This window comes from Rattus norvegicus, chromosome 10 (genome assembly GCF_021556685.1).
Source record: "Rattus norvegicus strain SHRSP/BbbUtx chromosome 10, alternate assembly SHRSP_T2T, whole genome shotgun sequence".
Classification (NCBI taxonomy): Eukaryota; Metazoa; Chordata; class Mammalia; order Rodentia; family Muridae; genus Rattus; species Rattus norvegicus.
In genome coordinates this window covers 53,343,274-53,370,155 of record NC_141543.1, presented here as the reverse complement: position 1 = coordinate 53,370,155, position 26,882 = coordinate 53,343,274, and the positions used below count along the sequence as shown (strand labels likewise).

General features: G+C 43.0%; 1 protein-coding gene across 6 annotated transcripts; it reads left to right on the top strand.

Annotated features, from left to right (window-relative positions):
- Nucleotides 1–6,676: 6,676 nt before the first annotated feature.
- Nucleotides 6,677–25,058, top strand: Zfp287 (zinc finger protein 287). Of its 6 annotated transcripts, XR_015630557.1 has the most exons (7): nucleotides 6,677–6,905; nucleotides 7,942–8,521; nucleotides 9,172–9,263; nucleotides 11,377–11,503; nucleotides 11,864–11,950; nucleotides 20,390–22,979; nucleotides 23,800–25,058. XR_015630557.1 is itself a non-coding variant. In XM_087571820.1 (6 exons), exons 2-6 carry the CDS (start codon nucleotides 8,119–8,121, stop codon nucleotides 21,991–21,993), a joined length of 2,313 nt encoding a protein of 770 aa, XP_087427946.1. In that variant the 5' UTR covers nucleotides 6,677–6,905; nucleotides 7,942–8,118; the 3' UTR covers nucleotides 21,994–25,058.
- The last annotated feature ends 1,824 nt before the right edge of the window (nucleotides 25,059–26,882 follow it).

Sequence of the window (26,882 nt, the reverse complement as noted above, 5' to 3'; positions counted from 1 at the left end):
CCAGCTCCGAAAAAAAGAAAAAGAAAAAAAAAAGAATGTCTTGCTGTGCTGAAGGCCTGTGCAAACTAAACTTAGCACAAATGTATTCAGATGACGCACATGGATACATGAGTAAAATAACCACAACCTTATGTAGTGTATAAAACACCATATACGCAGGAGGAAACCTGGGTAATAACAAACGGCCACTTTTTTTCATATGGATACATGTTAATAACACACCAACACACATCCCCTTGGAATAAACTTACAGACTAGGACCCGACACATTTTTATCTCCACGTGTACTCATAAGAAAAATGGAAGAAACAGCGTTGGCATATTCCACTGCGCCTCAGACTGTACAAACCCTGGGTGACTATAAATTCTTGGTATGCACCAATAATGAAACTATAGCTAGATGCAGTTATTTAAGTGAAACAACCATGCGTGGTAATCACGTAGAATGGAATATAACTAGAGGGTGATATCTGGTGCTTAATTGTTCACAGACGGTAGTATACGGTCAGACAAGAATAACCATAGTAAACCACCAATGAAAATATTACTTCTCATCTGATGCACAATTTGACTTAGAATTGAAGAAAGACCACATGGATAAATTTCTTAAAATCGTTAGAGGAATTGATGAGATAGAAGAGTACAGTGAGAAACAACTACGGAGCATACAGCAAACACTCCTGAACCAAGAAAAATTATTGGTGCATAAGACAGCAGAATTACACACTACTGGCCTACCCAGAGCAAACACCTACATTCATAGAGACTGGAATAAGGAATTGAAAAGGTACGGCATATGGGACCAGTTAGCTAGAATTGTTCATTTTGATGTTGTCTGTTACCCTGTACATAATTGGGTTCATTAGTAGAAAGATATTAGCCCAAAAGATCAGGATACCCAAGAAACAACTCACAGACCATATGAAGCTCAAAAAGAAGGAAGAACAAAATGTGTATGCTTCAGTCCTTCTTAGAAGGGAGAACAAGGGCTGGAGAGATGGCTCAGCGGTTAAGAGCACCCAACTGCTCTTCCAGAGGTCATGAGCTCAATTCCCAGCAACCACATGGTGGCTCACAACCATCTGTAAAGAGATCCGATTCTCTCTTCTGGTATATCTGAAGACAGCTACAGTGTACTTATATATAATAAAAATGAATAAATCTTTAAAAAAAAAAGAAGGGAGAACAAAATACTCATGGGAGGAAACACAGGGACAGAAAGTGGATCAGGGACTGAAGGAAAGGTCATCCAGAGATTGCCCCACCTGGGGATCCATCCCATATGCAGCCACCAAACCCAGTCACTATTGCTGATACCAAGAAGGGCAAGCTTAGAGGAGTTTGATAAGACACAGAAAAGACCTCCCATATTCGTGGGTTGAAAGAATTAATACTGTGAAAATGACCATCCTAACGAAATCAACCAACAGACTTAAAGCAACATCCATCAAAATTCCAGGGCCATACTCCACAAAAACAGAAAAGGCAGTCTTAAAATTCATATAGAGTATCACATGTGGTGGTGATACACCTTTAATCCCAGCACTCAGGAATCAGAGGCAGGGGGATCTCTATGAGATCCAAGACAGACAGCTTGGTCTACACAGCAAGTTCCAGGATATCCAGAGCTACATGGTGAGACCCCATTTTAAAAAAGAAAATCATTTGGAAACAACACCCTGAACAGTAAGGAAAATGCTAGCAGTATCATGCTATCTGATTGTGAGCTAACTGCAAAGCCATAGCAGAAACAGCACAGGATTAACACAGCAACAGACAGGTAGGCCCATGTACTAGAACAGAGCATGCAGGTACAAGTCCACACAGCTACAGACACGCGATTTTCTTTAAATTAAAATATAGTTAAAACATTTCCCCCCTTCCTTTCCTCACTCCAACCCCTCTCCTTTCACTCCCCACTCCCTTCCAAATACATGGCCTTTTTTTTCCTAATTGCAGTTGTTACTCTGCTTGCACTCATGTGTGTGTGTGTGTGTGTGTGTGTGTGTGTGTGTGTGTGTGTGTGTGTGTGTGTGAATCCTGCTGAGTTCTTGTAGTGTTGCTTGTATGTATATGTTCCAAGGTTAACTGCTTGGTATTTGATCACCAATGAAAGGGGCCCATCCCTGGGTAAGACTAATTCCTCCCTAAGCATTCCCTAACTGTATTTTCGTTGTTGTTGTTGTTGTTGTTGTTGTTGTTGTTGTTGTTGTTGTTGTTTGGGGCTTTGGGGTTTTTTGTTTTTGTTTTGTTTTATCAAAGGTGAGAACCCATGAAATTTCTTTGTTCTAGACGTGTCCATTGGTGCTGTCCTTTTTTCCGGCCTTGTATAAGCAGCAAGTTTGCTGAAACACTGTGTGAAGCTTCTCACCCAGATTTCCTGATCTCTGTTCCATCAGTCTTTCCACTGCCTCTTGCTGTAAGGTTCCCTGAGCCCAGGGTTAGGAGTTGTGTTGAACACGAATCCACGAGGGGCTGGGTTCCCTATAACCAATTGTTCTCTGCATTTTAATCAGTTGTGGTTTTCTGTAATGATTCATCTATTCCAAAAAGAAGCCTCTTTGGCTGGGGTGAGAGCTATGCTTATCTGTATGTATCAGAATAAGTATTTAAAGCCGGGTATGGTAGTGCACCTCTTCAATCCTAGTACTGAGGAGGCACAGGCAGGCAGATCTCTCAGTTTGAGACCAGCCTGGTCTGCAAAACAAGTTCCAGGGCTACACAGAGAAACCCTGTCTCCAAAAACAAACAAACAAACAAACAAACAAAATACAAACCTTTAATTACATTTTTTTTAAAAAGAGTAAGTATTTAGTTTGCAGTTAGGCATTATAATTGGACAACAGTTGCACAAAAAATTAAGGCTAACAATCCACAAATGGGGTCTTATGAAAGTAAAAGACTTTCTGTACAGCAAAAGGAAACTGTTGAGCGAAAAGAATAGGGGAAAATTCTCACCACCTGATAGAAGAGTCGTTCACAGAATATCAAAGAACTCAAGAAACTAAACATCAAAAAAGCAACCAACCTAATCATAAAATTAACTACTGAATTGAACAGAGATTTTCCTCCCCAAAGAAAGAAATACAATTTCCTAACAAATATTTGAAAATGCCTAGATCCTTAATCATTATGAAAATACAAATTATAGCTACTCTGAGCTTCTGTCTCACCCCAATCAGAATGGCTATAATCAATATAAACTAAAGACACATTAGTGAGGCTGTGGATAAAGAGGAGTATCTTTGATTGTTAGTCATATTGGCTAGTCTTATGCCAACCTGACACATGAACTAGCTATCTGAAGGAGGGAACCTCTATTGAGAAAATGCCTCCATAACATCCAGCCATAGGGCATTTTCTTAATTAGGGATTGTTGGTGGAGGGTTCATTGTGGGTGGCTCCATCCCTTGGCTGGTGGTTCTGGGTTCTATAAAAAAAGCAGGCTGGGGGGGGGTTGAGGATTTAGCTCAGAGGTAGAGGGCTTGCCTAGCAAGCACAAGGCCCTGGGTTCGGTCCCCAGCTCTGAAAAAAGAAAAAAAAAAAAAAAGCAGGCTGAGCAAGTCATGGAGAGCAAGTCACTAAGCAGCATCCCTCCATGGCCTCTGCATCAGGTCCTGACATCAGGTTCCTGCTCTGTTTGACTTCCTGTCCTGACTTCTTTTGATGATGAACAGCAATATGGAAGTGTGTAAGTCAAACAAACCCTCTCTTCTCCAATGTGCTTTTTGGTCGTGGTGTTTCGTCTCAGTAATAGTAACCCTAACTAAGACAGTTGGAGCATAAACTGGTGCAACAACTGCAAAAATCACCATAGAGTTTTCTCAAAAAGACCTCTCATCCTCACAGATCAGCAGAATTAATATTGTGGGAGTGGTCATATTACCAAAACTAATCTACAAATGAAACGCAATCACCATTGAAATGCCAATGACATTCTCCACAGGAACGGGGGTGGGGGGTAATCATAAAATTCAAATGGAAATGCAAAGACAATGGATATCTGTCTTGGTTAGGGTCTTATTGCTGTGAACAGACACCATGACCAATGTAAGTTTTATAAAGGACAACATTTCATTGGGGCTGGCTTACAGGTTCAGAGGTTCAGTCCAGTATCATCAAGGCAGGAGCATAGCAGCATTGCAGCATCCAGGCAGGCATGGTGCAGGAGGAGCTGAGTTCTACATCTTCACCCAAAGGAAGCCAGGAACAGACTGAGCATCCTTGGGCAGCTAAGAGGAGGGTCTCTAAGCCCACCCCCACAGTGACACACTTCCTCTAATAAGGCCACACCCTCTAATAGTGCCACTCCCTTGGCCAAGCATATGCAAACCATCACAATAGCCAAATCAGTTTTAAGTAGAAATACATGGAATTATCACATTACCTGGCTTCAAAATATGCTACAGAGCCATAGTGACAAGACAAAAAAAAAAGGAACATCAATGAAATCAATGAAGCATAACAGTGGGTCACAGGCTATTTATTGACATGCTATTCAATAAATGGTGCTGGCAAAACTAGATACTTGTCTTCAGAAGAATAAAATTAGATCACAAATCAAATAATCAGCTCAAATGGAATCAAAGACCCTAGCTTAAAATCGAAACTGCTAAAGGAAAATATAGGAGAAACACTTTAGGATATGGGTTTATGCAAGAAATTTCTGAATAGCACAGGAATTAGGCTCAGAAATTGACAAACTAGTCCTCAACATTCCTAATACTGTGACACTTTAATACAGTTCCTCGCATTGTGGTGACCCCCTGACCATACAATTATTTTCATTATTACTTCATAACTGTAATTTTGCTACTGTTGTGAATCGTGATGTAAATATCTGTGTTTTCCAATGGCCTTAAGCAAACTCTTGTGAAAGGGTCATTCAACCTCCAAAATGTCATGATTCACACAGGTTGAGAACCACTAGTCTGGACTATACAGAGCTGTGCAGAAATTAAACACCAAAGCAGTGAATGGGCCAGTGAACTGGATTCTCAATAGAAGACGTAAAAATGACCAATAACCATATTTAATGTGTTTGACTTCCTTCGCCGTCAGAAAAACACTGCTTTGAGATTCTATCTCACTCCAGTCAGATCAGACTAGCTATCAGAAGAAAACAAATGCCATCGAATGCTTTTAAGGTTGCAGAGAAAGAGGCTATCTTATCCGTGATTAGTGAGCGTGTAATGTGCTTCAGGCACTATGGAAATCAACAAAAAGGCTTATCAAAAAAAAGGGGGGGTTGGGGATTTAGCTCAGTGGTAGAGTGCTTGCCTAGGAAGCGCAAGGCCCTGGGTTCGGTCCCCAGCTCCGAAAAAAGAAACAAAAAAACAAACAAACAAACAAAAAAAGGTAGATCTTCCATATGACCTAGCTATACCGTTCCTGGGCATACAACTAAAGACATCTCTACATTTTACTATGCACGTGCTTGTACATCTGTATCTATTGTAACTCTTTTCACAAATGCAAGGACAATGAGTCAGCTTAATGTCTATCCGCTGAAACTGGAGTTACAGTCTTTGAGTCATCGTGTGGGTGCTGGGAACTGAAACCAGGTCCTTTACATGAATCATAAGCACTAAGCCATTTCTCCATCCTGCTTCCCTACCACTGTGTAGCCCGTACTAGCTTTGAACTGGTTGTGTAGACCAGGCTGGCCTCAAATTCAGAGACCCACCTCTCTCCTACTTTTGTGTTTGGTTTTGGTGACCCAGTGAGTCTAACCTGTATTGTTTTCATGTGCATGAATAGGGAAAGAAATTGGTATTTCGAGGAGGGAGGGAGCCCACACAGAAATGCTAAAAATTAAAACTTCAGGGGTTGGGGATTTAGCTCAGTGGTAGAGCACTTGCCTAGCAAACGCAAAGCCCTGGGTTCGGTCCCCAGCTCCGAAAAAAAAATAAAAATTTTTAAAAATCCAGTCAATAGAACAGGAAAACAGTGGAAACATCACCAAGAGACATCTCAGCCAGGCAGAAGAAAGAATATCAAGGATGGGGGACAAGGTTAACTACTGTATTTTAATAAATTCAATAAGGACTTTTTAAATGAGTATTACAATGTCCAAGAAGTCCGGGATGCCATCAAAAAAAAAAAGAAAAAAAGAAAAAGAAAAAAGAAAAAAACAAACCAAAGAATCCACAGAACAGAAGGAACTGAGAGAAATGCTAAAGACAGAGAATTTGTCTATTAGGTTAATCTGGAGGTCTCAGTGTCGGACTCTTGAGGCGACAATTAGAGCCATTAAGAATTTATGCTTTGGGTTGGGGATTTAGCTCAGTGGTAGAGCGCTTGCCTAGGAAGCGCAAGGCCCTGGGTTCGGTCCCCAGCTCCGGAAAAAAAAAATAAATAACAGACCAAATTTAAAAAAAAAAAATTATGCTCTACAGTCCACTTAGAAAAAGCACTGTGGGTTTTCCTCCCTGCAAGCTACTTGCTTGATGCCTATCTCTGTGTTTTAAGAAACCTGCTTTACTCTCCAAGTGTTTCCCTGCCCTGGGAAACTTTCAAGTTCAGGTCAAAACCTTGCAGCTAACAAGCAAGTCATGGTGATGGGTGGAGGAGGTTGCCATAGAGACGGGTCCAGGGCCTGGGGCTGGGACCGGAAGGCTCGGGTTCGGTTTCCCATTGGCTCTACGGACGCGCAGCGTTCTCCACTAGCACATGCGCAGTGGCGCCGAGGCGAGGTCTCAGCGAAGCCCAAGAGCTGGGGGTTCCGGCCGGGCCTCTGGGGACCGGGCTGGAAGAAGCGTGTCCTGGAGGCTCTGGGCTCCTCTCATGGAGGGAAGCGGTGAAGCTGAGCCCCTTGTGCAGCTCTGAGTCGAATCTGCCACGGAGGCGCCCGACACGCCGCCGCCATTGTTGCCCGGGCTGCGCCGACGGGGCCCGAGGGACAGGTACGATGTCCAAGCTCGAGTGTTCACGGGGAGGCCGGCCCAACTCTGGACGAGGCTAGGAAGGGGAGGCGGCTGGAGGCAAGGCGGGCGCATCTCCTCGAGGCTTGCATGACAGTGAATGAGCTGGGCTGGGAGTTGGAGCTCCGGACAAGTAACGTTCGGGTTCTTCTCTGGGTTGGGATACTTGTGGGGTTGGCTTTGAGGAGGGATGGTGCCTTACACTTGAGGAGGCTCCGGAGACGGCCTCCAATCAGGCTTGTCTTCTCTGTTCTGAGAGTAGAGCAGACTATGCAAGGCAGGTAAATAGATCGTCTTGGCCCCACCCCTATGAGGTTGTTTGGAAACCTCGTTTGTCCTAATAATAATCACAGATTTGCTCTATTGCTGAGAACATCCGGAATATAGTGAAGCATTTCTTTCTGCAAAGTAATTAGTTTTTAACAAGTTAGAAATTAACCATTCTGATCACAATTCCTTAAATTATTGCATCCGACACCACCGTCAATAAACACATATATACATATATTCTCTCTCTCTCTCTCTCTCTCTCTCTCTCTCTCTCTCTCTGTGTGTGTGTGTGTGTGTCTGTGTCTGTGTCTGTGTCTGTGTCTGTGTCTGTGTCTGTGTCTCCTTTTCTCTCCCAAGGATGAATGTATTCTAAGTCCAAGGATAGAGGGAAGACCAGAGTAAATCCTGTGTGTCTATCCTGCCCTCTGAGGAGTCTGCTTCTGTGTGTATGGGGAGTAGCAGAGTACACCAATAATTCTTGAGCTGATGGCCCCTTCTTGTGCTGAGTAGTTTCATGTCACCTCTGCACAAGCTATGGTCGTCTTATAGAGGAAATGCCTCTATAAGGCTGAGCTGCTTCCTGCCTCCGGGATCCTGCCCTGTTAGAGTTCATGTCCTGACTTCCTTTGATGATGAACTGTGATGTGGAAGCACAAGCCACACAAACCCTTTCCTCCCCAAGTTGCTTTGCTCAAGCTGTTTCATTTCAGCAGTAGGAACCCTGACTGAGACAATTCTTGTGTTTCAGGGTCCCGCTCATCCTTGCAGGTTCCGGACTCAGAATTTGTTACGAGGTACTAACTTTGTCGTGATTCCATTCTCGACCTGGCCACAGCAGCCCTTGGGGAAAAAATTGTCGTGACTGTCACATGAGACTTCAAGAAGTTGGCTCAGTACTGTCAGATTGGTTCTCCTGTCTGCAGCAATGTTAGCCTCAAGAAAGAAGGTGGCAAATTCTTCACGCTCACAAGTCCTTCTAATGTGGAAGCCAGACAAGATTCAAAACGGACCCTGCAATGCTGAGAAGCAAATCCTCACCTCGAGACTCTTGCGTGACGCTGAAACCTGTCGACAGAATTTTAGAAATTTTCCATACCCAGATGTGGCAGGTCCTCGGAAAGCATTGAGCCAGCTCCGAGAGCTCTGCCTGAAGTGGCTGAGACCTGAAGTTCATTCCAAGGAACAAATTCTGGAGTTGCTGGTGCTGGAGCAGTTTCTAAGCATCTTGCCTGGGGAGGTTAGGACTTGGGTAAATTCTCAGTACCCAGAGAACAGCGAGGAAGTGGTGGCTTTGGTGGAGGATCTGGCACAGATTCTAGAAGAGGAAGGTGAGCGTTGTGCCCCAGAGAGGGGTAGGATCCCGGGTGGTTAGAGAAGACACCTAGCACCTCTGTGAAACTGGGGAAAATAAAGGTCAGCAGGCAATGAACTTGAACATGAGGTCCGTCCTGCATGTGTCCCCTTCCAAGGCACTTGGGGCCACTGTACTTAAAGAGGTTTGCACCGTTATGTCAATAATCCATTGGCATTATGAATCAGGTTTTACAAATATATAATTCCAAAATAGCAGAAAGTTTCCAAAGAGCATTCATGTATCGGGACAACTCACAACTTTGAATCAGACATTTAGCCAGCAGAGGATACACACACACACACACACACACACACACACACACACACACACACACACACACACATCTCCTAGCAGTGCTTGTACAAGGTTCAGGTTTCAATCCCAGCACCACCAAAACAGACAAAAATAGTGGAGAAGTATGGCTTTTCTGCACATAGTGCCGGGACAGGCTTGGTTTTGAAATCTGCATTAATAAGATAGACCAAGTCGTTGGCCTTTTCTCTGACACTGAAGTATTAGTGAAGTTTTCAGTGTCTTTGGCCTTCTCAAGTTAAGGAAGTATAGATGTCTGGTAAAGTGTGTCCTAGACCATGCAAACAGACTAATCACCCTTGTCTTCCCCAGCTCCTCAGAATTCTGCCCTTCCCCAAGAAATCCCAGAGGAAGACCCCAAACATGCTCTCGAGACAGGGTGGCTCAATGACTTGGTGACCAAAGTGAGTTTGACTTTTCTTTTGTGGTTTTAAAGTTGCTTCTTAGTGTATGAAGACATTTTGTCCTGGGCCTATAACTGCTAAGCCCGAAAAAGCCCCATTCAGAACCTAGACCTCTGTTTCCCTCAGTAAGCACGTGCACCTCCCTTGTCCTCACTGTGACTTTAGTCAGCAGTATTGTGTGAAGGCTGAGACTGGCCTCACACCAGATGGGATCTGGGTTTAGGTTCTTGGTTAGCAATTCTCTGCTATTGAATCTGTGGTTTGAGACAAGATTTTTAACCACTCCTGGCCTAAGTTACTCAATGCCAGAAAGTAAACTTGCCCTTTCAGATTGTAGACACTAAATATGAGAGACCCTAGATTATCGTAGTGGCTGCTAATATTTTTCTCCACTGAAAAGTAAAGGTCATATATTCTGTGATCTGTTGTTTGGTAGTCTCTTGTTTTAAGGAATAACAACTCAAGCAACATTAAGAGGAAGATTTGCTGGGAAGATATATGGACACAGATACAAATATAGATACAGATTCAGATATAGATATCCTCGAAGTTGGAAAGCCTCCGGTACCCAAACCATTATTTCTTTATAGATGATATAAAGATGTTTGCTTGGAAAATGAGAAAATCAAGGGAAAATGTGTTAGAAATTTAGAAATGGACTGCTATAGAAAATAACATACAAAATATATCCCATGTAAAGACCATGTGAAAAAACAAAAGATTGTTTAGCCAGTATCATACATGCACACACACTCAAAAGAGAATCTTAAGATAGGTAGACCTAAGTATGGATTTTATAGCGCTTTGATGTCCTTTGTCATTTTATGGGACATAAAAAAGGCCTTGAATAATTGCAAAGCTGTCATCTCCCTGAACTTAATATGATTTGACTCTCTCTACTTTTATTCAGCTGGGCAGGGCTAAGGCAGTAGTGTCATGAGTTCAAGGCCAACATGAGCTACACACTAAAACCTTGACTCAAAAATATGTAATGTTTTTTTAATATTACAACTGGGAAAAGGAGCATGCCAGAGTAACGAAGGTGCACAGCTTTAATCCCAGCACTGGGGAACCAGAAGCAGGCAGAGCTCCATGAGTTCAAGGTCAGCCTGCTCTACTCAGTGAGACACAGTAACCTTTCCAGTAAATGTGTCTACAGATGCAGCAATATAAGAATATAAGGAATATAAGAGAACAGGAATGAAAAGGGTGGACTCTGCATTTTGCTGTAGAGCATGTAGAGTTTTAACTATAGCTGAATTTACTCTCCAGGCTAAGTCACCTCTGTCATCCAGCTCTCGGCCTTGCTCCTGTTCTTGAGAGATGGCTTAGTAGGCAGAGTGCTTACCACACAAGCATGAGGACCTGAGTTTGGATTCCCAGAACCCACGTAAAGCTAGACATGATAATATACATCCATAAACCCAGAGCTCCTATGGCCAAGATTGGACGTAAAGACAGGAGAATTCCTGGAAGTTCACAGGCCAGCTAGCAAACAAGACACCCTGTCTCAAAGAAGGTAGACTAGCTGGCTGACACTTTAGATTACCTTCTGACCTACATATACATCCTGACATAGGCATAATCCAACCTCCATCCCATCCCATCCCCCCCTCTCTCTTTCACACACACACACACACACACACACACACACACACACACACACACACACAAAACACAACACATCTATTAGACACATTCTACTAGACAAGTGTTCTACCATTGAGGTATGCCCTAGCCCTTTTCTTCTTTAAGATGGAGCCGCCAAATGCACGTGCTGGTATCAACTGAAAACAATACATTCTACCTTATTTTTAAATGTCCCTTTAAGGACATTTGGTTGGTTGGTTAAGACAAGGTCTCAAAAAAAAAAAAAACAAACAAACAAAAAACAAACAAACAAACAAAAAAAGACAAGGTCTCAGACTGGCCTGGAACTTGGGCTCTCCTATCCCAGACTGTTGAATGCTGGTATTACAGTGTGGGCCACCACACCAAGCAGGATGAGACTTAGATTCTGTGACCTCCATCAGCACAGGCACACAGTCAGTGTCACCACTGTCTCTGCCCTCAATAGTTCCTCACTTGAGTTAAGTTATGTTTGATATTTTAGGAATCAGTGACATTCAATGACGTGGCTGTGGACATCACCCAAGAGGACTGGGAACTGATGCGCCCTGTTGAGAAGGAACTGTATAAGACTGTGACGTTACAGAACTATTGGAACATGGTTTCTCTGGGTAAGAGCCACACCTCTTCTCACCAAAGGCTTGGCACAGTGTGCCCCTGCCCCTCCTTACTGAACATTAGGTTAGGCTCCCGGAGAACTAGCCTGAAAACGCAGTCTAAAGATAGAAGTCTTCAGGCACAAAAATGGTCGTGTCTACTGTTCCCCAAAAGAAAGGCTTGCTGGGCGGGCCCGTGTGCAGCACGGTACCCAGCAGTGCTGCACTGCCACTGAGTGCTGCCTCACACCTAGTGCTCCTGGTAGGTCACGTCCACCAGCTGTTGTCTCCCCACAGAGGTGCAAGCGGAAATCAGGTAATGAAGACTCCTAGCTCCTTACATCAGGATAAACTCCTTCTGTTCCTCCTAACCAGGACTGACCGTGTACAGGCCAACTGTGATTCCCATCTTAGAAGAGCCATGGATGGTGATAAAAGAAATTGTAGAAGGCCCTAGTCCAGGTGAGAAGAAAAGCCAGCGCATGACTTTACACTTAAGAATCTGTGTCCTCGGTATGTTGACATTTGGTTTCTAAGCACGGCAAAGTGACTGTAAGAGCCTCCAGCGGGTCCAGGGCTCAGAGCTGGAGCGTCTTGTGGGCGTCTTCAGTAAAGGTGCCAAGCTTTTTCATGCCTTTCTCAGTGTCTACACATTTTACTCTCAAAGATTCCTGCATTCGAACTCTAAAAACTTCTCTAGTGTTTCACTGTACCATCCCCTTCCCTCAGTATATAATTGTGTATTAGTCAAGATTCTCCAAAGGATCATAACTGATTGATTTTATATTAGAGTGGCTTACAGGCTTTGGTCTGAGTAGTCCAACAATGGCTGTCTCCTGGCAGAAAGGCCACAAGAACCCCATAGTTGTTCAGTACATGACATGGGTGTCTCAGCATCCCGTATGGTATTGGAGTTGCAGAGAGTTTCTAGAAAGCTGTCGTCTTCCGTGTATATTGGAATCCTGAATAATTTGGTTCTAGTACCAGCAAAGACTGCCTCAGCAGCAGGATAGGTAAACGTGTCGTGAGAGAAAGGGCAAGCAAGCAAAGAGCAGTGTCTTTTAGTGGGCTGCTACCAGGAGGCGTAGCTCAGATTGAGGGTGGCTCTTCTCACTTCAATGGCCCAAGCAAAAAACTCCCTCGTAGACACATATGGCTGCTACGTTTTAGTCGATTCCAGGTGTAGTCAGGTTGACATCCAATCAGCCATCATAGAAAGCAAGTATAGACAGTCACAAAAACATGTCAGACCCCCTTGGCATTTTAGTTTCTTTTACTCTTTTGACCAAAAAACCCCATTGTCTATGTGTAGACAAAGTGTCACACTGCATACAACACTTGGTCCCTCTGTCTCCCCAGAAACACTGGCCGTTAATTACGCCCATGTCTACTGCTGTTAGAGCTGCAAGATAAGCAGAAGTCGGTCTACACCTTGAACACCTGCTGACCTCTAGCACAGAACCCAGGTTTTTAAATACTGGTTTATATTTGCAGAATAAAAACCTGGTTTGGTCCTACAGAAGTGTCTCTGGCATTGTGCTTCTTTATACAGAACAGGAGTTTTCATATAAAGTCAGGATAAAAATCTTTTCAAGACTGAGCATATAACTCACAGAGGAACACCTCCCAGCATGCACAGGAACCTGAGCTTGATCCACAGCAGGGAAAAAGAATTAAAAAGGACTGTGTTGGGGTTGGGGATTTAGCTCAGTGGTAGAGCGCTTGCCTAGCAAGCGCAAGGCCCTGGGTTCAGTCCTCAGCTCCGGAAAAAAAAAAAAAAGAGCAAAAAGGACTGTGTTTTTTCACAAAACATCACATCTTGAGCCACGTTGAAGGTGGACGTGGTGGCATACACCCATAATTCCAGCACTTACAAATCTAAGCAAGAAAATAGCAAGTCCACAGCCATCCTGGGTGAACAGCGAAATCCTGTCTGAAAAAACCTTCTTTTAAAAGTGTTCCCCCAGCACTTAGGACGCAGAGGCAGGCAGATCTCTGAGTTCAAGCCCAGCCTGGTCTACAGAGTGAGTTCCAGGACAACCAGGGCTACGTGGAGAAACCGTGTCTCAAAAACAAAAACCAAGTATGTCGAGAGAAGTTTCATTTTCTTGCCTCTTTTTGTTCTCCCATTCTCATCTCCTTCACAGTAACTTTTCAAAAGACTTCAGACCTGTAGACCAGGCAGACGCTTAGTGCGTGGACCGCCAATCCATCTGGAGCCATGAGTTGTTAGTGCTCATTTGAGCATCTCAAGGATGCCCTCTCTGATATTTTTCCAGCCCCGTAGCCTCATCCACCTGCTAGCTCCCGTCTCTAGTCCCTTCTGATGTGAAACTGTCGCCAGGTTCCTTTCCTTACTAGCTGGTTCCTCCAGCCCTTCTTTCCTGTTGGTCAGTCGGTCGTTCAGTCGTTCAGCTTACTGAGGACCAGGTGTCCTTTGGTGCTTTCCCACACGCTTGACTTTGGTGGCTCATCCCATACCCTGCCTCTCCTTCTCTCCTGTGCCCTTCCACCCTCGGTGTAGTCTGTGACTCTCCCCACCTCATGGGCTCCTCTCTAATCCCCTGGCCATCGCTCATATCGAATGTGAGGCATGTCTCACAACTAGAAGCTAAGGGGCAGCAAAATGGCACCATAAAGCTGCTTTCCACACAAACCTGCTGGCCTGACCCTAGGAACCCTAAAGATGGAAGGAGGTAACAAACTCCCCAAAATTGTCCCCCTACCTCCACACATACCCACATACACACATCACACATGCATGAACACACACGGTTTATTTTCTAATGAAAAGGAAAGCAGTTAGAAGCTGGGAGCCAAGCATGAGAGAAAGCTCTATCAGAAGTGTCTGTCTGTCTGAGCCTGGGTTACCTCACTTAGTATGTCTTCAGACCCATCCATTGCCCTACAAATTGGTGGAATTCCATGGGGTACCACACCGTCATTACCCATCATGTGTCAGTGAGCATCTAGGCTGACTCCATTGCTGGTGTAAGAGGAGTGGTGAGTGTGGATAAGCAAGTCGTAGGCTCCTGCGAGTAGGGGCTCCAGAACAGTAAGCTGGGCCATGCGACACACCGCTTAGTTTTCTGAGAAATCTCCATACTGGTTTCCATTATGCATAGACCTGTTCTTTCCTTTTTTTCTCTTATTTGGTCTTTTATGATAATATTTTAAGGGTCCAAGATAGTCTTGTTTACAGAGTAACACCAATTTCTCCCCTTCCCCACAAATAGATTTAATTTAAACTGTTTGTTGCTAATTTGACTATTTATTTGTTGGTTGTTTGAGACAGAGTCTCACTATGTAGTTCTACCTGGCCTCAAATTCACTATGTAAACCTGTTTGGCCTGCAACTCAGAAATCCACCTGCCCCACCCTCTGCCTCCCAAATGCCAGGATTGAAAGTGTGTACCACTACAAATGGTCTCACATTAAACATCTTTCTCACAGTATATCCAAGTCCGTGCCACTTTCCGTGTATTTCTTTAGCCACTCCATATTAACCATTGCTGTCTTTGGTGACAGTCAGTTTGGCGAATATAATGTGTGGGCTAAGGGTGTGGGGTTTTTTCCTGTAATAATTTGTTATTTTGTCTTTTTTTTCCCCCGGAGCTGGGGACCGAACCCAGGGCCTTGCGCTTGCTAGGCAAGCGCTCTACCACTGAGCTAAATCCCCAACCCCCTGTAATAATTTGTGATGTTTGATCCCCAAGGCCACATGACTGTTGCATTCCCTGTGTTGTGCTGGATGCACAGGGTTTCCTAACTCATTCATTTCTTCTGTGTGATTAATAACATTCTTGTGTAAAGTCTGCCTCTCTTTCTTTCTATCATGTTTCTACGTGTGAACCATCATCAACTAAACAAATTTTTAAAAATTCAAGGTATTATTAGTCTGTTATGTCATTGTTGTTAGTTTCTTTTAGGTTTTTTGTTTCTGTTTTTGTTTTTGACGTTCAGTTGTTCCAAGTTTCTATAGACCCACTAGTCTCTGAGTGTGTCCTGCTTCTGGCACAGAACATTCTTTATGCTTACCATAGACTTGGAATGTCTCCCAGAGCCCTAACTCATTTTAATGAAGAATAGTCTTGGAAATCAGGATCCACGCAGTGCGAGCCAGGAACTCTCTAGGTATCATTGTTTCCACACCTGGCTAGTGGGCAGCAATGGGGAACATGTAAGTAGGAAGCTTTCCGGGGCGGCCATAGTGGCAGGGTGGCAGTGGTGGTGGCATTTCTCAAGACGGGGTTTCTCTGTGTAGCCGTTGCTCTCCTGGAACTATGTAGATCAGGCTGGCCTCGAACTCAGAAATCCACCTGCCTTCATCTCCTGAGTGCTGGGCCTTCCTGTTTTTTTGGAAGTCATGAGTTCATTCATACTAATCTAATTTAAATTATATAATGAGAACAAATAGGTATTCCCATTCTGCTTTGTATTGTTTTTATCTTAAACAGTATCTAAGCTGGTTCACACCTCAGTGCATTTACTCCTTTGCTCTGTTCCACACTCCACAGGTACTTTTAGAATTCTTAGATGTCAGTGCTGCTATCGGTGACAGACTGCTAGAAAGCTTACTGTTACATTGAAGTCTTTTTCACATTGTCCTTACACTATATTCCCACTTTATAAATTTGAGTATATAAAAACACTAGCATAGTTCAGAAATTAGAACTATGTAAAAATATAAGCTCTGATGTTTTCTAGTCCCTGCAGATAACTCTATTCATTTGTTTCTGGGTTTTCTTTCTTGTGTTTCTTTTTATATAATAAGTAATAATAACAATAACAATAATAATTATTTAACATATTTTTTAATCTCCTTTTCTACACAAAGAACATTTCATATCACTCTTGCAATTATATTATGCAAGACACCAACTGAACAATAATGACAAAATTCTGCAGGGCTTCACTTGTTTAAAAAGGTTCGCTGTCATCACAGATTCTAAGGAAAAGCTAATTTTCCCATAATCATAGCATTTAATTGGTAGAGCTTTAATTGGCTCACTGGAAACATCATGTGAAGTAATGAAATAAGGCTCAACTGAAGTCAGGACGGTCTCTGGAAGATATGATCAGTTGAACCACTTGAACGACTTCATAGCATGGGGGCGTTTAGACTATTTAGAGGGTCAGATTAGGCTGTAAAGTAAAGGGGCCATTTGCAGGTATGTATGAGACATTTTTCGGAAGCAGAAAGACCAGGAAAGGCCACTTTCTTTTAAGTTTTCTGTTTCTTGCCAGTTCTTACTCAGTGCCTAATGGCCTCTGCACAGAGCTCCTGTCAGCTCCCTTTCTGTTGGGCCCAGCTTTGTCCTCAGCCCCTGGGCTGCTTGCACTCTCAGAGTGGCTGCTTCAACTCCTCGGCTATGGAGTAGGCATCTCAAGTAGATGACACTTCACCTCTGGTGTCCTCTCATCTCCTGCTGTCACCTAAGTTTGGCAAATGCTGAGGGTTTTGCTGTCTTGCCAGCTCAGAGATGACCCTTTGGTTAGGGTCAGTCATTAGAATAGAGCCAGGTGTGATAGCACAGCCCTTCAATCCCAGCCCTCTGGAGGCAGAGGCAGGAGGATCTCTGTGAGTTCAAGGTTAGCCTGGTTCATGTAGCTAGTTCAGGCCAGCCAATGTTACATAGAGAGACCTGTCTAAAAGTAAATACATAAAGGGTATTTTATACATAATAGATTTGTTCTTTAGTGAACATTACTCTGTCATAACTTTTTTGTTTTGTTTTTGTTTTTCAAGACAGTGTTTTTTTCTGTAGCCTTGGCTGTCCTAGAACTGAACTCACTCTGTAGACTAGGCTGTCCTTGAATTCACAGAAATCCACCTGTCTCCATCTCCTAAGTGCTAGGATTAAAGGTGTGTGCTGCCATGTTCAGGGTGAAACTTTTTTAATGTGTATGGTTGTTTTGCCTACATGTATGCGTACTATGTGTCTCTGGCATCTGCATAGGTCAGAAGACGGGGTCAGGTCCTCTGGAACAGTTAAGGGTGGTTGTAAGCCATCACACAGCTGCTAAGAAACTCTGCCACGGCAACAAGTGCTCTTACTGCCGAGCTGATTATCCAGCCCCTGTTAGAACTCCTGTAGTTGATGTTTGCATAGGGCCTAGCCATTCTGGGAGCTCAATTCAGGTCACACCATCTCTACTGCGGCTTCTGTTACTTGAATCAACACTGATATCTGAACTGCTAGACTACTATTTGACCTTATTAAGCAATAGACAGCACTTCTAAGCAACCATTCTGGATAATTATATAAACATGCTTAAGCCTTGATTGTGGCCTCAGTTCCTGAATTTCTAATAGACTGATTTGCTTAAATGTATTTGTATTATAATAGTACACCAGTGGACTTTTGCTTTGAGTTAATTATAACTTGTGGTATAATTCACTGTGTGTGTATATATGTCTACATGTGTGTGTCTGTGTGTGTATCTGTGGGTCTGTGTGTATCTGTGTATGTGACTGGGTGGGCCTGTGTTTATATCTGTGTGGGCCTGTGTGTGTGTCTGTGTGTATCTGTGTATGTGACTGGGTGTATCTGTGTTTATATCTGTGTGGGCCTGTGTGTGTGTCTGTATATGTGTCTGTGTCTATGTATATGTCTGTGTGTATCTGTGTTTATATCTGTGTGGGCCTGTGTGTGTGTCTGTGTGTACATGCATGTGTGTATTTTCTGAGTACTTTCTAGTTTTTTGTAGACACTGACACCTGATTACACAGAGTTAGACTGAGCTGCTAGGGCCAGTTGCCCCTTTTTGTTTATATATGTAACTGATGAATCCACTCTTGTTTTGTTCTTTTTGGAGAAAGATAACATCCTAATTTGAAGGTTACCTTTTAAATTTTTTTCCTCTATCAAAAAAACACTTCTAGCACTAAAAAGTGGGAAACTAAGAACCAACTTATTGAAAGTTAGAAAAAGCCTTCTCCCACCTGTCTTCATGCCAGTCGTGATGGCTGTTCTCATTGTTCTTAGACATGCTCTGCTGCCAACTGTCATTTTTGCAATTTAATAAAAGTAATGAAAATTATTTGTAAATTCCAGCAGCGTAAGGAAGCAAATTAAATATGTGTCTCCTCCCCTCATTGATTTTGGGCCCACAACATTTGCGTGTGTTATGATAACGTGTGGCGTGTCTTTACAGAGATAAGTTCTCGATCCCTCTGTGCGATTGCACCTGCTTCATTCGCTTACTGTGCCTGTACAGCTTTCCCTCTGTGTGTCTCGGCCTCCCTTACTTCACAAGGCACCGTGTACCCTGCGTGCTCTGCTCCACCCGGACCGGACCTGACTCAGAAGCACCATTTTCCTTTTCAGTGGCCACATACTGTCCTGTGGAATTGACAGACTTGTACAGTTATTATGCCTTGACCTGCATGGTGTCTGAACCATCCAGTGCCTTCTTCTATATTAAAAATTATTCATCATAGTATATGACCAAGACATAAGTTACATGTTTCCCACCTGGCCTCACAGGGCTATATTGATTAACTTGTTTTAAATCATTATATTGGAAATATGGCAGGAGCAGGTATCAATAAATGCATACTTGAGGGCCTCACAGTCAGGCTTTGAGTTAGAGATCTGTTTGTATTTTGTATAAACAAGTCATTACCATTTTCCAAGTTCATTTGACTGCCCACAAAATCCAGAGTCTTGGGCCATTTTCTGAAGGAAATGTGAGGAAGATTTAACCTATTTCCAGAGTTTACATCTAAGTTGAAACTATAAGAAACACACAAAGTTGTGGAATAACTATATAAGACCAAGTTCTATGGTTGTGTAAGTTGGAGGGTTTCAAGAGTGCTGATAATCAGCCGTGTGGCCTTTAAGGGAGACAAGTTAATCTTTCATCCATTCCCCCTCTATTTAGATTGTAGGAAGGAATGCTGTGCAGGACAAAGTGAACCACCAGCATCTCTTTCAATGGGTAGAAAACGCCGTAGGAACAGACAGTCTGGGTTAGCGTGTCATCTACAGACCACACATAGCTTTGAACTCTAACTTAAACCCAATATGAGGTATAAAGGAGATACAGAAAGATAAGGCTAGATCATTTGGAGCTCGTCAAAGGGAGGTATTTTGAACTTTCTTTTGGGGGGAGAGGGTTCTTTTTAGTCTTTATGTTCCTCGTCCTCCCGGTTTAGTGAGGAACAAAGTAACTTTCAGTGCTTTATAAAATAAATCATTCAGCTTCACTGTCAAACTCAAGTAAGTTTAGGGTGGGAACCAATAATTTCAACTGATTTCCAGGGTGATGGTAAAATTTACACTGCTGGTCCAGAGACACTGGATTCAAGAACCGTTGTTTAAAGGCTGCTGGTCAGTTGAGAGTAGAACCACTCCATGAGGTTACTTTAAGAATATTACATGATAGCCTGGCATAGTGGCTATATTCCCAGCACTCAGGAGGCTGAAGCAGGCGGATTCTATGAGTTCAAGGCCAGCCAGGCCTACAGAGTGAGTTCCAGAACAGCCAAAGCTGCAGAGAGACCCTTACTCAAAAGGAAAACAATTATTATTATTATTATTATTATTATTATTATTATTATTATTAATTGTGAATATAGATTGAAAGAGAAAACAATAAAGTAGCATGCCTACTTTATGAGACCATTGTATATATAAATTATTCCATGTTCCCCAAGTTCTCTTAACACAGTCACTTGCCTCCCCTATGTACTGTATATACCTTGATGACTAGGAAGAGCCCTCCATTTTCAGTGATTTATCTCCTCCTTTTCTAAGCATTCATTTTCCTTTCCTAAAATTTAAGGACCATAAAATGAAGTTACCAGAACTATAAACTTTAGATATTATTTTATTCATATTGTTTCCTTTTTTAAACAGAATGGGACTTTTAATATCTTTTTTTTTCTAATTTCAGAATGGGAAACTAAAGCTCAAGCATGTAGTCCATTAAAGGATTTTCCTAAACTCAAACAAGATGGAACCCAAACCATAAAACTGGAAGAATCCTGTGACTGTGAAGACGGCTTAGAGAGGCAGCCAGCGTATGCCTTAGAGAGGCAGCCAGCGTATGCCTTCAGGAAGATTCACATAGATGAAGATGACTTCAGTTTGAAGTCAGAGCTTTCACAAGAAGACCCTACAGAAGAATGTCTTAGTAAATATGACCTATATAGAGATAATTTTGAAAAGCACACCAACCTAATTATACAGTTTGATACGCAGTCAGATAGTAAAACTTTACTGTATAATGAGAGCAAGCCAACATTCACTAATGTCTCATCTGGTGGTGGTGTCCATGGGAAAATACTTCCCGGGGATAAGCCTTATTCCTGTAATGTCTGTGGAAAGAAATTTAGAAAATACCCATCACTCCTGGCACACCGAAATAACCATGCCAAAGACAAATCTTATGAATGTGAAGAATGTGGTAAAGAATTTAAGCATCTCTCATCCCTCATTGCACATCAGAGAATGCACACCGGAGAAAAACCATACGAATGCCACCAGTGTGGGAAAGCCTTCAGTCAGCGTGCACACCTGACGATCCACCAGAGAATTCATACTGGAGAAAAGCCCTACAAGTGTAACGACTGTGGGAAAGACTTCAGTCAGCGTGCACACCTCACTATCCATCAGAGGACACACACTGGGGAGAAACCATATAAATGTTTGGAGTGCAGTAAAACCTTTAGCCATAGTTCATCCCTGATTAATCATCAGAGAGTTCATACTGGAGAAAAACCGTATATATGCAATGAGTGTGGGAAGACTTTCAGTCAGAGTACGCACCTCCTCCAACATCAAAAAATTCACACTGGGAAAAAGCCGTATAAGTGCAATGAGTGTTGGAAAGTGTTCAGCCAGAGCACTTACCTTATTCGCCATCAGCGAATCCATTCTGGAGAGAAGTGTTACAAATGCACTGAATGTGGGAAGGCCTTCGCCCACTCCTCAACCCTCATCCAACATCAGACCACTCACACTGGAGAGAAATCCTATATCTGCAACGTGTGTGGGAAAGCCTTCAGCCAAAGCGCTAACCTTACCCAGCATCATAGAACACACACTGGAGAGAAGCCGTACAAATGTAGCGTGTGTGGGAAAGCCTTCAGCCAGAGTGTGCACCTCACTCAGCACCAGAGGATTCACAATGGAGAAAAGCCCTTCAAATGTAATACCTGCGGGAAAGCATACAGACAAGGTGCCAATCTGACCCAGCATCAACGAGTCCACACTGGAGAGAAGCCCTACAAGTGTCACCACTGTGGGAAAGCCTTTATCTACTCCTCATCACTTAATCAACATCGAAGAACTCATACTGGAGAGAGACCCTATAAGTGCACTCACTGTAACAAAGATTTTAGCCAGAGAACATGCCTTATTCAACACCAGAGGATTCACACAGGAGAAAGGCCCTATGGATGCCGTATATGTGGGAAAAGCTTCACCCAGAGTACAAATCTTATTCAGCACCAACGGGTTCATATGGGCGCCAGACATCGCAATGGACAGATATGACTTAGTTTATGTTTAAAACTTGATTGCTTAAATTTCATTGTGTGCTGAGTCAAAATACCCAAAAGAAATCTGAAGAAGTGCAATATGCTTGATACTACAGGATCAGAAAGTACCAGAATTAGTAAAATTGCTCTCGTCCACTTAGGTTTAGTGTGAGATTTAAAGCTCCAGAACTTGAATTCATTCCACAAAGAAATACTAGGAAAGGACAATTTGTAACCTGTGATTCTTCAACTCTTAGTATTTTTCAAGTATGTTTTATTGAGGCCTTAGGAGTATGACTTGGTCTTTCAAGTGATCTCACACTAGAGAGTAATCCTGACATAGGAAAGAGGGTAGATGCTTCAAGGCCTTTGCTTCATCCTGGCTTTGAAGCCTCAAAATGAGTAAACTGTCCCAATTTTTGTTCCCTCTTTTCCCATTGCAACTTCCATGAGAAGCAGTAAAGCTTGAGGAAAAGAAAGACCTGAAAAGCTCTTAAAAGATTTCCGTGTGACCACTGCAATCTGATAAGATAGAGGATCAGTATATCCAAAACACTAGACGTGTACAAACTCACGCAGACACAGGTTAAACACCCCAGCCTCAAGTCATCTTTAGTACAACTTCATTTTCACATCCAGTGTCACCTCGAAGGAAGAAGGACAGGCATGGTGTTCCCTTTTGTCCCACCTGACTTAAGTTGACAAGTTTCCCATGGTTCTTACTGTACCAAGCTATTTCTTCCATTGAAACACACTTCTTGAGAGCCCACTGTGCTCAGAACACAGACTTCTTTTTTATTATCGTTTATAGTTTTTTAATGTAGGAGTCTGCATATCAGATCCCTTTATAGATATGGTCACGAGCCACTATGTTGGTGCTGGGAATTGAACTCAGGACCTCTAGAAAAGCAGCCAGTACTCTTAACCACTGAGCCACCTCATCAGCCTGACACAGCCTCCTTGACTGAACCATTTCATTTAACAAAGATCTTTAAAGAGAAGGTAAGGACACGCTTTAACTATTTTGCCATGGAACAGTGTAACCCACCTAAATGGGTTGGCAAATGCTACGGTAAGGCCAGGTGTAGAGGGCAGTGAGCATGGGCTGCACAAACAATTTGAGAATGAATGAGGGATGCAAAGGAGACCTGAGCCAGTGCAGAGGTGGCGAGGGAAAGCCAGGGCCGGGAGGAGGGAGGAGGGGAGCACACAGATAGCTCATGTGACATGAAATATAATTGTACCCACTTTATCCAAGAAACAACTGTGGTGAAAAACAGAAAATTAGACTGTTTATAAGAAGCTAAAAAGAAAAGTATTTTCAGGAATAATTAGAAACCTGGTACTCCATACATGGAAGTAAAATTTAAAAATTACACTTAACATGTTAGGAAAGTGTTTCATTGGAAAAAGCCTTGGTGAAAAAATGATCATTAATCAGGAATGAAACAGTAACTAAGTTCGTGGGTCATAAACAGCATAAAAGGAAGACAGACAGGAACCAATTTTTTTAATTGCTGGGGTTTTTTCGCAAACAGTAATTACAAAGTGTAATTACAGTTTAATTACTTTACTATTGTATTTACTACCCATAGTGCTGTGCTCTCAGAATATTTAGCTGAGCTTCATCTTGCCTGTTCTTGTTCCTCCAGTGCCTTGCATAAGATCAATATATGTTGGTTGAATTGACAGCGAATTCTATACATTAGAGTCTCGTAGTTAAGGTAGCAACACAGGCATGGAGAGAACATGGGTGGGACTGAAGGTAACCTGTGTGTCCATGTATCACGTCTAACAAGCACTGTTTACTGTGAAACGACAGCTCAAGAAGGAGACTGAGAGGCGGTGGACGCTGTTGCCCGAGGAAAGCTCCCTGAGCTACAGGAGAGGAAACGAGTTCTGGTACCATAGATACCCAAACACCACAACGGGCTGAAGAAAAGGCCTCATCTATCCTTGTGGGAGTGTTTTCTTAAGGAAATTGTCACTTTCTCCTTCCTGATATTAGTTATCTTGACTTCGTAGTGTTCACAAATACTGGTTACAAACATACTCAGATTAGGCTCACTCCACAGTTTTGTTAAGAATAACAAACGTGTTTGCTAGATGACTTGATATTGCTTCATGCCTTGATAACTAACACTTCTTTCCGCTGGGATGAATGTGGTTTGGTACAGGCCAGAGGGTGGTACTTTGTTTCCTACCTGTGTGCATTTTATGTAAATAATGCATTTATAAAGTCTTCCACTGTACACAGAGTCAAGTACGGCTCCTAAAAAAAAATAGAATAACAATGCAGAATCCTGTCTCCATGCCTTTCCCCATTTCAAAGTCGTCTGGTCTACGAGCGAGTCACGGGTCTTTAGCAAATATTTCCTACAGCTTTTTCTAGGAGCATTGCTAACTATGTGAGTGTTTAAAGTCATCAGATCAACGGTATGCGCCACCTGTATTCTAAAGTTAATGTTTGCAATATTGAAAAGTAACCTGAGACACCTCACTCTAAAACATCTCATAAAAATGCCATTCCCCTACCATAGTGCCTCAAAGAAAATGGGCAGTCCTTCCTAACATCTAACTACTAGTCCATTTCCTGATCTCCCTGTTGAGCCAATCAGTGTCTGCGTGTCCTCTGTTTGGTGGGCTTCCTGTGCCTAGAACAGACCCTCCCATTTTTCTGTTGTTTTCAGGGTGTGCTGGTCGTCACATTCAGGAGTGAGCTGAGAGTTCATACATGGCTTGCATGTGCTGAAGTAAATGTCCTGAAGCTTCTAGGAAATCGAAGTTGAGGCCAAAGGCTCAAGTTAAACATCCTTAACCATGGCATTTCACGGTTGCATTTCCTCCTGCATCCCAGAACTCAGTCAGGCCAACAGGCTGCTGCTGACGTGACATTTGACTGTTGAAGTGGTGACCACCAGATTGTCCCAGTGCAATTCCTCCTGTTGTGGTTGTCTGTCTGTGGACTGACACTTGGGCAGTGTGGCTGACTTCTTTACCCACTGTTTTGTGTCTAGTCACATTGTTACCTGACAGCCTCTTCATTAAAGCCTACAAAACAAGTGATTTTTCTACTCCTCAGACATTTGCTGAGCAGTATTCTGTAAGGGAGATGTCCCTTCATTAGCTGGGAATGCATTAGAAGCAAGCTTGTGCTTAGCTCCTTTCCACTAACTAACCGGTTTAGACGTTGTCTGTGTAATCTACTGTGAGTCTGTGCATTAGTCCCTTACAACCACCATCTCTGTGAACCCTCCTGGCCTTGCATTCCCAGTCTCTGGGCGATTTCTCGCCTTCTCCCACATGGTACCTCAAGCTCATCCTACACTTGCATTGCCCTAAACTCAGATAGAAACAGCTCTTCTCAAACTCCCTCCCCCCTTTTTTTTTCTTTTCTTTTTTTCGGAGCTGAGGACTGAACTCAGGGCTGGCCCCTTTTTATAAGCAGCTATGTAGAAACAAGATCTGGGCACTAACACACACTCCATGCAACTGGAGTGGCATTAACAAGCGTTTCCAACCAACTTTATAAAAAAAAAAATCCTGTCTTCACACATTTCCTCAGTTACACAGTATCCAGGTAATAAGAAATGCAGTTTTACCAAAGGGGTAACTGGAACAAAGCACCGGGTCTTAAACATCAAAGTAACTGAACAAATGTGCACAGGAAAAGGAAGAAGTAGGACCAGGAAAGGGCTGGTGCAGGGTCAGTTCAGGGGAATGCAGTTTGTCAGTTAATCTGGCAGTGGGTTAAGCATAGGGCAGTTATGAAAGCAAGCAGGTGGCTAAGGCCACACTGTATCAACTGCATCTCAATCGCTTTATAAGCTATAACGCCTTCCCTCACTTTTAGTTGTTCTGGTTTGAACCAAGGGCCTCACAGGTTAAGCTAATGCTCTACCACTGAGCTACACCATCAGATCCCCCCTCCTCTGTGTGTGTGTGTGTGTGTGTGTGTGTGTGATGTGTGTGATTAATTCGTGTATATGTTGATATGTATGCATGGGTATGCAGGCCAAAGTTCAGTGTTGAATGTTTCTTTCAATCATTCTCCACCTTATTTTTTTTTTTTTTTTGCTTTTTTTTTATATACATATGGGTATTTTGTTTGCTTGTACATCTGTGCACTGTATTCGTGCAGCCCTTGCAGCGGCCAGAAGAGGGCATCAGATTCCCGGGGAACTGGAGTTACAGATGCTTGTCAGCCACTATGTGGGTTCTGGGAATGGAACCTAGATCCTCTGGAAGCACAGCCAGTACTCTTAACCGCTAAACCATCTCTCCGACCCTCCACCCTATTTATTGAGTCTGTGTCTTTCCACAGAGTCCCTTGACAGGCCGGACAGCAAGCCCCATATTCACATGTATCTAACTCCTCAGCACAGGGTTCCAGCATGAGCCAGTGCTCTGCCTGAGGGGGTGAACCCAGGTCCTCGAGGCTGCCCAGCCGGCCCTCTCCTCAGCCCTGCATCACAATTCTTAAGTTCATTCTCTGAGGATCTGTTGAATGCAAACACAAGCCGTGTTCTGTCTGTCTGAGACAGGGTCTCTCTATATAGCCCAGATTGGAATTTATTGTCCCCCTGCATCAGCCTCCACAGGCTAAAATTATTGCTGTGTGCCAACAGGTTTAAGCAATCATTTTTGTTTCGGTTACTGAGTTAATACTTAAACCTTTAAGTTGTGCTGATTCGTTTGTGTTTGTTCTTGTGTCTGCTCCATCCCTGTAAGTGGAATTTGCATTCTCTGTATTGCTCTTGGCAGGGATCTATATTTCACAATGTCCGCTTATCCCATCAAACCCTAGAACATTAAAAACACCAGGCATGTGCACTTGGTGATACATAGAAAGGGAAGGAAGGGAAAGGTGACTCCACATGTTCAAGTGCCGTTTTATAGGTCCGA

What these genes read in the sequence shown, in the direction of transcription:
- Zfp287 (XM_087571820.1), top strand. Translation starts at nt 8,119, where the DNA reads ATGTTAGCCTCAAGAAAGAAGGTGGCAAATTCTTCACGCTCACAAGTC. An exon ending in ACAGATTCTAGAAGAGGAAG is followed by an intron (nt 8,522 to 9,171) that starts GTGAGCGTTGTG and finishes TGTCTTCCCCAG; the next exon opens with CTCCTCAGAATTCTGCCCTT. An exon ending in TCAATGACTTGGTGACCAAA is followed by an intron (nt 9,264 to 11,376) that starts GTGAGTTTGACT and finishes TTGATATTTTAG; the next exon opens with GAATCAGTGACATTCAATGA.